The sequence below is a fragment of the Rhipicephalus sanguineus genome, chromosome 7, assembly GCF_013339695.2.
Source record: "Rhipicephalus sanguineus isolate Rsan-2018 chromosome 7, BIME_Rsan_1.4, whole genome shotgun sequence".
NCBI classification, from domain to species: Eukaryota; Metazoa; Arthropoda; class Arachnida; order Ixodida; family Ixodidae; genus Rhipicephalus; species Rhipicephalus sanguineus.
This window is the reverse complement of record NC_051182.1, coordinates 144,654,647-144,669,687: the sequence shown is the minus strand read 5'-3', so window position 1 is coordinate 144,669,687 and position 15,041 is coordinate 144,654,647. Positions and strand designations below refer to the sequence as shown.

General features: G+C 48.9%; 1 protein-coding gene across 2 annotated transcripts in view; it reads left to right on the top strand.

Annotated features, from left to right (window-relative positions):
* LOC119400158 (uncharacterized) overlaps positions 1-4,625 on the top strand; it is a 68,771-nt gene extending 64,146 nt beyond the window's left edge. For both annotated transcript variants that reach the window (XM_037667142.2, XM_049417989.1), the window contains exon 10: positions 383-4,625. In XM_037667142.2, the coding sequence (XP_037523070.1) occupies positions 383-3,415 (3,033 nt within the window). In that variant the 3' untranslated portion in view covers positions 3,416-4,625. The remainder of the gene's footprint in view (positions 1-382) is intronic.
* The last annotated feature ends 10,416 nt before the right edge of the window (positions 4,626-15,041 follow it).

Sequence of the window (15,041 nt, the reverse complement as noted above, 5' to 3'; positions counted from 1 at the left end):
GGTAATCCGTTCCCATATGAGTGTTGCGGCCTTACAAATTTCCTGTGATCCCAAGAAACTGTTTATCCTTTTCATATGAATAGCAGGAATTCTTTTTACATTTTTGCGTATACATTGCACGGGGAGGTCCTCTTACAATCCCTGACCTCGGGACCTCCTTCTGCATTTTACATTTCACCTTAACAAGCCTCAGTTAGCACATCAGAATGATAGCATCTAGATGTTCGCAGTGCAAGCGCTAGAGAATAAAAAAATTATGACTATATATATATATATATATATATATATATATATATATATATATATATATATATACACACCACAAGTCTCTTGCGACGCTAATAACTGAAAACGTAACGCGGATAATTTCGTTTCAATGCAGGTCTGCAACTGGCCCTCGTGGTCCGAGTCCTGTCACGGCTCCGGCGAGGTGTCCGCCACTCCCAAGTCGGCCTTCCACTGTCCCGGCCTGGGCTACTACCAGGACCCCGAGAACTGCCGCCACTTCTACTTCTGCGACGACGCGTACGAAAACGGCACGCTCACGGCGTTCGACATGCGCTGTCCATACGGGCTGGGCTTCGACCCGAACACCTTCAGCTGCAACTACCAAGCGGTCACTCCGGGCTGTAAGGGCTACTCGGGCGTCGTCCAGCAGGCCCTGTTCGGGCCGTCCCTGTACGGTCCGGGCGAGTTCTACCACACGCCGAGGGGCTCGCCCTCCGGAGGCGTCCCCCTGCTTCCTGCACACGTTCAGAGACCTCAACCGTTGGGCCTGCACGGCGTCTCGGTTGCCAGTGGCGTCATCCCGTCGGAGATACACCTGCAGGCGGCGCCCACCTTCCACCAGCAGGTCCATCCGATCGTCAAGAAGAGCGCCTTCCACCGGCCATCCCACGTGCAGACCAGGGACATCCCAGCTCACTTCCTGCCCGCTGCCGCCTTGCAGGGACCGCTCGGGTCGCCGCACTATCCCGAAATTCAAATCGAGGCTCGCGTCATACAGTCTCCCGCGGATATCCATGGTCAGGGTCTCTACTACGGACAGCAGGTCTACCCGCAGCAGGTGTACCAACAAGCACCGCAGCCTCCCAAGCCGACCGTTGGTTACGGCGGCCTTCAGGTGACCGTGCCTCAGGCAACTCAGGCTCCGTTGCTGCAGCATCCCGGGACCGCCGTCTACGGCCAAGGAAGTTACGGCGCCGCCGGACAGCTTCCGCCCGGAACGTACAGGGTGCCGCAGGCCAGCATTCCGCCGCCGCCTCCGCCGCCGCCCAAGTTCCAGCTGCCGGGAGTCCAGTACGGACCGCCCGATGTGCACAGGAACTTCGACCACACGCTGTCGAACCTCTACCGCACACACATCGTCCATGGGCCGGGTTCGAGTGCGGCGTTCATTCCGGGACCACCGCAGCTTCCTCACTACTTCAGGCCGTACCAGGAACTGCCCAGGGCGCTGTCCTACGCACCGCAGCTCGACTCCGGCTTGAGGACCCTGTCCGGACCTTACAGCAGCTACATGAGATACAACCCTGCCACGTCCTTCTACGGAGGCTACGCCGGCACCTACGAACGCAAGGCGTTCTCGCCGCCCCTCGTCCGACCGTCTTCGCGCATCCGGTACGAGACGTTGCCGCCAGCGCCACAGTACACCGGCTCTCCGGACGACTCGTACTTCGCCACGCAAAAGCCGCAGGTCGGAACCAACTCCTTCATATTCGGCAACCAGGGCGTGCCGCAGCCTCAGCAGCGTCTCGACGGCCTGACGCAGGTGGTGAGGACCAGGCTGCCCTTCGGCTCGGCCAACGTCTACCTCTTCAACCCGCTCACCTTCATGAACACGAACTTCCGGCAAGGCGTGACCATGTTCGGCTCCAACTACCTCTTCGGAGACAGTCATCACATGTTCCCGCTGAGGGCGCCGGACCCGCCCAAACCCACGGTGCCGACGCTGCCGCCCACGAGGCCGCTCAACTTCGCGCCAAAGCTGCCGGAGACGCGAACCGTACCGCCCCTGGGAGTCGGATACGGCGGTCCCGGAGGAACTCAATACACGTACACGACACCACCGCCACAGCCTTACAGAAAAGACGACGACGAGCTGATCTCCCTGGACGCCCTGACCAATACCAGGAGTCGGCCGCCGGTGCCGGCACCTCCCGCACCGCTGGGCCAGCCGCCACTTGCATCGCAGTTTCCCAAGTACTCTCCGCCGACCTATACGTCCGCGCCCCTGCCCCCACTGCCGCCGGCTCCTCCACAGAAGCCGTCGTTCTCCTTCTCACCGGGCCAGAACCTTCCAACCAGAACCTTCCAACCGCCGATTCCTACTCTCCAACCCGCCGGCCCGATCCCGACTTTCGCAGCCCTGGCTCCGAAACCTCCGGCACCGACCGTTCCCCTGCCCAGACCCATACCGCCCACTGTCGCAACCCAGGCACGAAGGCCAGCATTGCCTCCGCCACCACCGCCGCCGCCTCCACCACCTCCAAGACCCACGTACACCGTGCCGATTGCCCAGCCACCCGCGCCCACGGCTCCAGTCGTCCTCTCGGAACCCGCAGTGTCCGAGCCCGCTCCTGCGCCCTTTCCCACCCAGCCTTCTACGCCTAAACTCCCGCCGCCGCCGCCACCACCACCACCACCACCACCTTCATCACCGACCACGACTGGCAGCGTCAGCAAGCCGCCCGCCCAGTACTCCGTCAACAAGCTTGTGGTCGACGAGCGCGACCCGCTCATCACCAACGTCAAGCCTGTCCTGCACACGGCACCGCTCGACGACCCGCCGCAGTCCATCATCCAGGAGCTGCAACAGGTCCTCGGCAGGATGCGACCGGGAAGCTACAAGAACCCGGTCATCACTCCCATCGAGCAGCTCCTCGAAGAGGAGGATGACCAGGCCGTCAAGCTCGTCGTCTCCGAGAAGGGTCCGCCTGAACTTCCGCACGCGGGACCTCGCGTTTATGACAAGCCCGCGAACCCCGTCGAAATCCTCGATCCGCAACTGCTCGCGCACTCGGTCCAGAAGCCCCCGTCCGCCCAGCAGTCCGAGGCCACCGTCGAGGACAGCCCGCCCCCCGACAAGTCCTCCATCTTCCTCAAGGGGAAGACCCTGGTCGAGAACATCCAGTCGACCAACAGCGTGCCAGCCGACGGCTTGCAGCAGGAGCTCAAGGACAAAGCGTCCAAGATGTCCACCATACCGGAAGCGGCCTGCACCCGTGTTGGCCTCTTCCGGCACCCGACCGACTGCAGTCGCTTCTACGAGTGCTACTACGACAAGTGGCTGCAGAAGTACACGGTGCACGAGTTCGAGTGCCCCATCAAGCTCGCCTTCGACAGCTCCGTGTCGGCGTGCAGCTCCGATGGCTACGACAAGCTCTGCAGCAGAAAGGCTGCCGCGAAGGCATAGTGAAGGAACAAGTACTGCGCACACTGCATTGTTGGAGGGAGCATGTGCAATCACTCTGTACATTGTCATCTACATATGCGCACGTACACAGGGTCACACTGAATGTGTTGCAGCCAGGAGGAATGCACAAAATGGAAGTATCCTTGGTCGCGACGAATGTTTGGTTAACGTCGCGGCCTGGAGTAATTCCACGGACATCCTCCGCGCAGCGACAGTCGCAATGAAGCAGGTGCAAATAGGTGACAAGTTTCTAAGAGTGATAGCAATAATACTTGTACTTAAGCTCGATGATCATGTGGGCAGAATGCAGCATATTTGCAAATTTTGCTAACATTATGCGAATGAGATCCTGAGATGCAATTCTTTCAGAAGGTTGACAGGATAAAATAGGGGTGTGATGGGCATCAGCAATGTGGAACGTCTTGGCTTCTGCTTGGGCATATGTAAGACCTAGGACCAGAGCACTGACCACTAAGTGAATTTTGCAAGAGACGCTGATGACCAAGCTCTCATGTGTGCTCCGCACCAACTGCGTGTGTAGTAGTGTTATAGGAGCAAATGCACTGTTGCTCCCAATGTAATACCATGCTGCTAAAAGCATTGTCTAATGTTACATTAGTTATGTTATGTTTCTGTTCAAATATTTACTTTTACATCACTTGCTTTGAGTCATCCATAAGAAGTATGTATGCAGAGCACGCAAGAACATTACAGTACAACAGAAACCTAAATACAATATTCCGAAAACTAAAAGGAGACTAGGTCTAGAGTCACGTAAAGCTGCTGCGAAACATGACTGAAAATTACTGGCCTCAAAATTAAGTACTCCAGAGTAAGAGTGATTGTAACGAGGTTAATCCCACTATCTGGGCAAAGCCGTCTTCTAGCATACTGTTGAATGAACTCGCAAGCACGTCTGATGCCAGAAAAATAAGTCCTCCAAAGTCGTGCAACAACACGGTCATTTTCATATGTGCTTCTCATGTCACAGCGCTTCTCATGTCAGTTACAAACATCTCGCCACAGGTTACTGCACCTGTTCTTGACGTGCACACACCTGTCAATGAAGCACTCAAGGTGGCAGCTACATTAATGAAACATGGCATCAATGAATCCACGGTGGTTATTTTGTTGTTACGTTGCATAGTGGTGTTGCAGTTGTTGCAAATCATGTTATGTTACAGAAATAAAAGGTTTGTTTTCTCATAAAGGAGTCCTATATGTCTTTTTGATCTAAGCACCCATTGAACCTCTGACAATATTCTCGAAGCATAACTATTCGCAATGCCCACGAACTATAGGTGGCGCGCCGTGCTTTTCAACATGGCGCCAGGAGGAGGGTCAACCCGTTTGTTAGCATAGGAACAGATAGGACGTGCGGACGTACGACCCGTGCTGCTTTCACCGGATGAAGTTATGAGCTGCGCTGAAATGGATATGAGATAAAATGCTTTCCCAAACCATGTAAAGTGCTAAGTACTCGCCACCTAATTATTTGCTGCGGCGTGAAAGGTTATATTTCAGCTCCGTTAGCGTGCATAACGATGCTTTGCGAAATCCTGTGCGTGCTACATAAAACTGCATGAACTAGAACTGACGTATGAGCTGAACGGCACTCCGACGTAGTACGTGCTGAGCCTGCCTGACGGATTTGCCGTAGTAGTAGGCCGCCAGCGAGTAGCGCCATCGCTGCTGCACGGGACCGCACGTTTAACGTGGTGATGGTTTGCAAACACCATACGCCGTCGTCATTACTTGCGCAGTCGGGAGCGCGGAGTTACGTCTTCATCGGAACACAAGCATTTCACATCCCATTCAGTAGCGCTTGTGTCACCGCCATGCTGAGACTCCAGTCGTGTGCATGCAATTCACTTCACTCGCATGTTGCAGGTTCGATCAGCACGATCGAAACATGAATATCGAAAAGAATGCACACGTATGCTTTCGCAACGGCGAAGAAGTTAGCCGAGAGGCGTGGATTGTGGCCGTGACTGCACGTTCCATCGCTCTAACCATTTCGCTTCGCTGGTCGAGCTCGAGCGTGTTGGTGGCATGCGGCGCTCCATAATATCCACAATAATTCATACATGCAATGCACAAGAGGAACTATGCTTTTATTTTGATCTCGCTCTAGGACATTATACATTAAATACAATCAAAGTGACTTACGAGTGTGAAAGAACATTAACGCACGAGGGGACGTGAAGTGCAACTCGCTCCTCGTGAGTTAGCAGCTGATCGTTCATTGTCGCTGTCACTCTCGGTGCTTGCACAGTCTTCTACGTCCAGTGAAAAATCCTAGTCCTCAAGATGGTTTCTTTCAACATCACTGCTGAAAGCAATCTGAAGAATTTCCTCCGCCGAACGACTTCGACCACTCCGCGTCACCACGTTTACAATTAGAGAGGCGTCTGGGCAGTCTGGGCGCGATGAACACTCTGCTCTCAGACCGGTCAACAAGCAAATCGCTTGCAGTGTGCTGCCACCTACCAACAAACGTACAAAAACAAGCGGCGCAGCCTGGCGCAGCGCTGGCTATGAAATATGAAACCAACACATTGGCGAAGGACGGCGTGGAAAGCGTTCGCTCCACGAAAGGCGTCGAGCAGACGCGTTCTCGAATGATCGAAACGTCGCTCGCACGATTCGTAACAGCGCTTTGCTGACAAAGGATAGGGGTATCGCCAGCTTGAGATCGCTAAGTTATACAGAAGCACATCGCGTGCCCGCGGGACCTCCCGCGTGCAGTGTTATGGGATTCATGCACTACAAGAAACACTGACCAATGCTATATGCAAGTAAAAACAGGGTGAGCTTCAACTGATTATGTCAGACGATAACATTTAACTAACCTACGTGGCTACAGAAAGCCTCGCGAAGCTGATAGTATGTGTACGCTGTGAGCTATAGTATTGAAAGTGCGAGTTGCCACGTATTTTCACGAAAACTTCGCGTCTCGCAAGAACGAATCAGATTTCCTGTGTCACGGAGGGCCCGGTTTGTTCACTGATGCAGGGAACATGCAAAGTCGTAGTGTTCTTTTCTTGCCAACGCGTTAACACTGAGGCTAGCACAGCTGAACAAGGGAGCGACTGCGTAGTGCTGCCATTTTTTCGTCTACTAACCCTCCTCGAGAGGACGCTCCTGAATTCCGCTTGGCGGCGCGACAGTCTATGGGCATTGCGAATACTCGCGGACAACTTTTCTTGGCAATGAAGGGAAGGCTACAAAGCCGAACTACGCGCGTGCTACCGCTGAAGAATATAGTCCCACAATTGCGTCCGTGTTTTCTGCATGAGAAAAAAAACAACAACATTACTTTATTTTCTATGGGACGGTGTTTGAAAAGAGGGCCAGCAAGCATCAGTGGATATTTATATTTGTTTTACTTTATGCAGTTTCATTTCGTGTTTTTGCGCGCGTAAAAATGTCCCACCTTTTACGAGCACCTCACAGCCAAAATGGCGTCTTCATCATCAGGTGAGTGCTCGTCACCCTACAGCTTTTCCGATGACTCACCGAAGGAGCTTGTGACAAATTTCGCTAACAAGTGGCTGTTTAAGCCTATGATGGCCAATCAAATAATGAAACGGCCGTCACAGGAGATACGGCAGGTTCACAAACCAAAACTAAATTCAAAACGCACGCCGAACCGGACTACTTCGCGGAGCAGTGCATGTGCAGTAGCTCCGCCCCCATAGCCTTTCCTTCATTGCCAAGAAAAGTTGACCGCGAGTGTAGTGGCAACATTAACCGTTTCAGACGCAACGTTTGAAAAACTGTCTGCAAGTTTGTAAAACTTATGTAAAGTTATTTCAAGGCACTCGATAATCTATTGCAACAAAAATATTGTCACAATATAATAATATCTGGGGTTTAACGTCTCAAAACCACGATATGATTATGAGGGACTCCGTAGTGGAGGACTTCGGAAATTTTGACCACCTGGGGTTCTTAACGTGCACCTAAATCTAAGTACACGGGCCTCAAACATTTTCGCCTCCATTGAAAATGCAGCAGCCGCGGCCGATTGTCATAATATATTGATCTATGTGTTTTATGGTAATTATTCTTAGCTAAATTCTAATTAAACATCTTTTTATTTTGAAGTGATTTATGTTCTGCTTTTGCATAAAAATAGAATCAAGTTTCAGGCTATAAATACAGTGCAAACTCATTTTTAGATATGTGCAATTCAAGCAAAGAAACATCATACTTTTAACGTGTCTCGTGCACGTAGAACGACTTGCCAAACATGGTAGTCCCTTTAGAAAAGTGATTATATGCAACGGTACACTGCAAAATGAAGTTAAATGAAGTTAGTTAGTTGTTGAGGTTTAACGTCCCAAAATCATGATATGATTATGAGAGACACTGTAGCGGAGGGCTCCGGAAATTTTGACCACCTGGGGTTCTTTAACGTGCACCTACATCTAAGTACACGGGCCTCAAGCATTTCTGCCTTACGCAGAAGGTTCAATTAATTCAAACCTTAATGTATCTTACTCTTTCTTAGCCATCAATCAACACAACTAGCAAAAACAGGTGATGTGCACAATTGTGTACATAGTGTCTCAAAGGGTTAAAGAAAATCGCCAATGCGGTGCGACAGCATATTAGCTTCCTACAAAGTCAACTCGTAAAGGGGTACTGAGATGAAAATTTTCAGTGATCGTTTTCTTGCGTTAAATGAAAGGCCAAGCCCTCAAGAGTCTAGAAAATGTACTCCTAAGTGTGACTGCACCCTGAAAAAGTAATTACAGTATGTTTTTAAAAGCTAGTTTCGGTTCCTACTCTACCCTGACGTCACAATACGGTATGAGCTTCTCGTCACGTGCTCGCGCAAGATACCATGTTTCCACGTCTGCTCCCCACTGTGGCTCCATTGGTGATGCACAAGTGGACATTTTGAATGTTTTGGTACCTGACGTCATCACAACTGGCCAGATTGCTGCATGAAGTCACCAGAATAAGTACTCTAGCCTGACATCAAGCTAGTGTCGATGTTGGTAGGTGCTCCATGGAAAAATTGACTTTAATATCAAAATAAAATCTTTCAACATTTTCTGAGCTTCACACTTGCTCAGAGATGTCTCTGTATACAGGAGATTTGTATGGCAGAGTAAACTCACCTTCGAAAAATGGTGTCAGTACCCCTTTAAGATTTCCGGTTATCAGTTGTAAAACACACAGGTCATTTAGAAAGCATTTCTAAAATGCGCAGCAGTTGAAGTCTATGCGGTTCAACAATTTCAATGTAATTGGGCACTGCTGACTTTACTGACCAAAATGGACAGTCTTTTGACCTTCGTATGCACCGGAAGAGACGGCAAAAGATTGCTTCAACTTGCTTGCAGTATAAAGTTCAGTTAAAGAGCCACACTGACGCACAAGGGTTGTATGGCTGTAAAGATAAGATGGAAAGTTTCAAAGCAACTTCAGAAAATGGAAAGAGCAGCTACGTGTGTATGTGTGCATACATATATACATACACACATGCATGCACACGCTTCAGGTTACATATATCTATTGCACAGCTCTGTGTCATCCCAAATGGCTAGCCCCAGACGTTCTCACTGCACAGCGTGTCCTTCATCTATAAATCTTGCCAACTTCAAGGAAAATACAAGGAAACTGCAGTATGTCAAGAAATACGTGCTAAAGAATAAGTTTAACGAGAACTAGAGTCCTTACCAGAGAAAGCTTTGGAGACCGAGTACCTCCCTTGAGGCTAAAAAAAAAAAGCCTTGCCCCAGTGGTACTGCTAGCACATGCACTCACTCGTATGCTTTCCTTTAGCACTGTTCCTTATTATCTAACATACAGGGAGGAAAGAAAAAACTAGGCTCACCAGTCTTGGCAGATCAATCTGTCTGGGATGTGCTCATTGCAATGATCTTGAGGTACACTTCTACATGGTAGTGAAAGCATGCAAAGTGGCAAGCATGGACGAATGTGCGCCTCCATGCATGACAAATAGTCCCCAACCAATACTTTAGTAATAAAGAGTCCCGATAGATTTAACGGAAAGTGCCTTAACTCTTCAAATGGTTCAAAGGTACCTTTTTTGTCAAGAGCATTCTATGAACACCGCTCAAGCAGAACTGAATCCGACGGCTGCTCTCCTTGATAATAGATACGACAATCTATTACTGCAAGGAGAGAATGTTAGCATAGCAAGAAGCAATGGACTGCACCGTGTGAGTGTGAAGCGGCTTGCAATGTTGGCTCAGATTGTTTAAAAACCATTCACTGTTTTCAATTACCTAGCACTTGGAAGTCTGCACTCTGTGTGTATGTGCCACATGCCTGTTCTGTTTTTCCACTGCTCAATATTAATTTACTGCCTTAACAATCAGCTCATATTTAGACCTCTGTGCATTCATGCAATGAAGCTACAGCTCATATGCACTATGTCAGCTCCATTCAGTAAGGTTGTTTGCAAGCAGGTATGAATTGTGGTGGGAACAATGCAACCTGTAAATTTGCATATAGGCCTGACAGACATTCGAAGTTAATTATCAAGTCTAATGTTAATGTGCTTAGGTGTTGGAGTTCTCGTGCAAAGGGGACTGTTGCATTAGAGAAAAATGCAAAAATGCAATGTATATGAGTGACATATACATGAAAAAAAGCTCGCCTTTGATGCACGACAGCTACCTCATTTGGAATGGTTGTGAAGGGCACCGCATGAATGACAAGTCTCCAACTTGAGCTACCGTGAAGATTTGTCATGTGTGTGGGCGATTCGATAAGTGCACATCTCAGACCTGTTCTTCCAGACAGTGCAAAACATGTGATGTTACCCTAGACAAGAACATTAGACATCAAAGAGAGAGTGATGTACAAGAAAGTCTGCGTTCTGAGTGCAACAGCCCTCTCGTTTAAGGGTTTTTGCGAAGCGCCTTGCACGACTAAAAAAGGGTTTGTCAAACGACGTCACACGAAGACCTGTAACACATAGGGGCAATTCAATGGGCACTCTTCTCAGTTGTGTTGTTCCTTCAGATTAAGAACATTTTATGCACACTGCTTGGCACACCAACATAACAACTGCATCAGTCTAATGTTTTGACCGTTGTGGTGGATAAAGATGAATATTCTATAAGATTGCCCACCATACACAACACAGGTAAACAGAATTGCTGGCACGTCCTTTTGTTGTATAGAATATATTATACAAAATGTGTACGGTTAGAGCTTCACTTTACAGAAATTTCCCATGTAGTGATTTGATTTGCATAATTTTAATTAAGCATGCCTGTTGTTCAGGGGTGTTAACGATGATCACAATGTACAGGTAAAACTTATGCTGTGATCTGTGTTACAAAGTTTAGCAGCAAAGATATTTTCTGCAAAAGTGAGAACGAAGTAAACAATCTTAGAAAACGTCATTAGAATCCACAAGATGTGCATCCGCTCAGCTGGACAAGTCGTAAAACCTTATGAAATGACAAAAGCCATAGCGCATGAAAAAAAAGAAAAAAAGAAAGAAAGAAAGCTACGTTCAAATGCAAAGCAGTGCATTTTCACTCACCGGTGCGCAGGCCCACATGGTGCATGGTTATTCCGTTTTCGTACGTAGCCTCCGAGCTCTTTGCCGGCGTTGAATTTTCACGCTGGAAACTGAAAAGCCCAACGTTTATGAAGTATCTATAAACTATAATATTCTAGTGCAGCCGGTGGTTGGTGCAGCCGGTGAAGCGCCGCAGCTGACATGATTCACAGGCTTTAGGCACGTTCGCTTTGTGGCAGTGGCATGTAAAGTTTGGCACAGAAACTCGCATTGCTGTATCAAAGCTGATTTAAAACGGAGCTGCGTAATGCCGATGAAAGAAAACAACCGCGGTACAATTTGAATGAAATAGCAAGCGAAACGCAATCGATGCCAATGGGCTGCTGCTTTTCGAGCGTTAGTGTAATCTCAATACTTTGGCCGCAAATAATCGAGTTGTATTAATTGTAGAAGTAACAAATAAACAAATGCCTACTAATTTTATGAAAGATTACACGGTAATGAAGTTCTAATAATTTTCTGATAGATTCTGAAATAAAATATTTGGCCGCGTTGAGTGCCCCTAACACGGAATATTCGAACTAACTTATTTGACTAAAGGCCTCCGAGGTTTCGCGCCGGCGGGTTCCGCTGGCGCACAATCTTGGAGGCTTTGTCCGACCGCTAAAAGAGGAGTTTTTCCATTCTATGCGCATCTCGATGGAACTCGGTTAACTTTTTCGCCCTCTGCGGCGATTTCTAGTACCTTAATGCGAAACGAAACAAGCGCCGGAAAAACCGAAAGTGCCGGAAGCGCGTAGGAGATCACGTGACCTCGTGCAGCCTTTTGGCGGGTCGTAAACAGCATAGAGTTTCCTAAAATTAACTAGAGGGGACTCTGGCGCTGCGATCGTTCAGCCACCATGGGAATGATGGGTAGTACACAAATTTGCCTAGTCTTCGTGCTTGCGGCTTCGAACGTACTTGTGGCTTTGTTTATTGCTATGTTTTGGTTTTCTTTCGGATAAAAGAATAGATCGTTGTGAACTTCGTGACCAGATTTGAATCGCTGAGCCTAAAGAAGTTAATGTGGCGAAGTGAGACTGCTGACTTTTGCTGAAATTCGTTTTGCGACAAAGCGGATGCAGCCAACGCGGAGCTAAACGGAGCCGAAAGTACGAAGTTTAGACAAATTTGTGTACTACCCATGATTCCCATGCTGGCTGAAGCGTCATGCGTTGCAGCTCCCATAGACACTAGCGCCAGAGTTCCCTCTAGTAAGTATTGTAGGAAACTCTATGGTAAACAGTTTGGTTAGAGTGCCCTAGAATAGGGGGAGTGTCCAAAGCGCCGGCTCCTGCGCGGGCCTTTTGCGGTGAACTGCCGCGCCGCGCCGCTGCTGCGCCGGACCCGTGGGCTTTCCGCGCTCGGGAAGCGCGCGGAAAGCGAGGGGCGTCTGCTACGCGCTGTAGGTTTTTGCGCTGAGTTTTCACACAGGGCACTTGAAGCCTACTTAACTTTAATAATGCGGTGCGGAATGGATCTTATCCACCTTCAAGCGTTGTATTAGTGCTGGGGCAACAACAGAATGCAGAGAATCATGTGTCAAGCAGCATCAGCGTGGCCGGGTTCAAGTGATAAAGTTCGAAAACGTTGATGCGTGCGTAAAAATGCGCAAAGCGAACACACACAAGGAAAGAAAATAACTTATTCGCACGGGCAATAGAATCACGCATGCAAGAATTAAGAGTAATAAAAAAAAGTAAATTACACGCGCAGTCAGCTGAAATACTTAGGCGCAGTGACCGCTTCACACTACGAGTTTTTACCCATGGTCGCCAGTGGTTTGCTCGCCATATGCGCAGCGCTTTATCCAACAGTTTGTTAGCCTCCACTAGCGCTTTATTATGGGCACAGGACACCGGGAAAACGTGAAGTAAACAAAAGAAAGAGTATGGGCGGCCATACGATTGCAATTAATGCTCTTGGCTTATTTTTGCTTCTGAGGTAGCGTACAAGGCTCACCGTGCGCAAAAATTTGAAAGAAAAGCAATGCCTGGTAAACTAACCTTATTCCACACAAGTTTTTGCATAAAGGCGTAATATAAAAAATGCTTTTAAAATATGCAGATATCATGAAATAAAGTTACAAATATCCTCATTCTTGCCGTGCAAGTTAAATAGCTGCCTGAACAAGAACATGGTAAAGAATTTACAAACGTGAAAGTGTAACATTTCAATCACTTCAGAAAATTGTTCAGAGATCTCTTATGTCTAGATGTTTCAGAGCGAGCTGTGGTCAATCATGCGTCGCTCTACAGGGATGGCTGAACGTCAGTATGAGACGTTTGAGCGAGATGCGTGCATTGCTTCAACCCTTCACCATACGAAATGAAAACAGTTTCAAACAACTAATTCTCAACTTCAGATATTTTCACGGTTCGCGGCGGTTAGCGTTCGCGCGGTTCAGATACTTTAGAAAAAGATGTGGACGAGCAGTTACATAAAATACAATTGTTTTCGTGGCAATCGACTGCGCGTCAACACGGCACCCGACCGCATACTGAAGCCCCGGAGTACTGAAACTACGTGTCTGGTCATCTCTTTAAAAAATATAGAGAGAGGACAGGACGGCTAAAGCAAGCCTCTTTTGTCCCGCAGACACGTGTAATCAGCTGCTCTGAACTAAGAATCACGTTTATTTTCGGGTGATCGTTGGTAACATGAAGTGAAGCATACACGGTGTTGCACTGTTATCGTTTCATTTACTTTGATTTGTGTTGTTTTTTAAAGGCAAAAGCCTTAGATGCCTCCAAACGCGAAAACTGACCATCGACGTCCTGCACCGCCAACGCGAGTGATGCACAAAATCATCACGTGATGACGTCACAGATCGACCAAATTTGTGACGTCACTATGACGTCGTCCTGAAGTCATTCACCGTGACGTCATGTGCTGACCATGCCAATTTTCGTGCATGCAAAGTTAACGAGACGCGAGAGTTATGCTAGTAATTTTTTTTTACTTTGGTGCCGCGGCCACGCCGACGGACACATTCGCCTTCGCACGAAAACGCTTGAAACAGCAGAGCAGCCTTGCAAAACAAATCGAACGCACGAAAAAAAGAAAGGATATGAAGGGTGCAAACGCGTTAGCATGAGGTAGCCATTTCATACGTGCATTTCTGCTACGTATTCTCCTGGTTATCTTCGCGATCTCCAGCTTATTCTCATCTGCAGCACATTTACGTTCGTCATTCCACACGAAAGTACATTAAGCGCCTCCCCTCATGATGAATTGCGCGCAGAATGCGTTCTTCAAGCAGCCGCGTAAGTGTAGACCAGGGGCGTAGCCAAGGGGGGGGGGGGGTTGGGGGGGGTTCAACCCCCCCCGAAAAATTTCAATTTTGCTTGCGTATATATATACACACACATACAAACGCACGCACGAACACATAAAGTATGGTTGAACCCCCCCCCCCCCCGAAAAAAATGTCTGGCTACGCCCCTGGTGTAGACCATTGCGGTGACAAACCAGCTGAAAGGATACAAAATTCCCTTTTCACAAAGCCCAAACGTGTTCCCTGTGCGCTGAGTCGCTGCAGTATTATGTTGCAGTGACGCAGTATTAAATATTGCCCTAATTTCCGCAGTTTTGGCTAATAGCGGCCAAAATATCAGGCGCGTAGCAGACGCTCGCCGCTTTGGCGCGGCTTCCGCCGCGGAGAAAGTCCACGGGTCCGGCACGGCAGCGCCGCGGCGCGGGAGTTCACCGCAAAAGGCCCTCGCTCCTCCCATGTATTCGCGCGTCGCTTTGGACACTCCCCCTATTCTAGGTCACTCTAGTTTGGTCGTGGCTTATGTGTGGACATGTCTCGGTGTGAAGTAAAAGACGTTAACTCTGCAGCCCTCTGGAAAGAAGCACGGATCAACGTCAACGGGGCTGCCTGGAGGAAGACAAGCGTTCCACCTCTGCTCGCTGATCTGGGCGGCCGTTCCTGCGTTGAGCGTCGGCGTGCCTTGTCCCTCGTTGCACCTCGCCGCAACGGCCGCAACCGAGCGAACAAGCACAGCGAAAGATGAAAGAGTGAAGAGGAAAGCAGGTGCCGCACGATGCTCTAACATGGCGCGA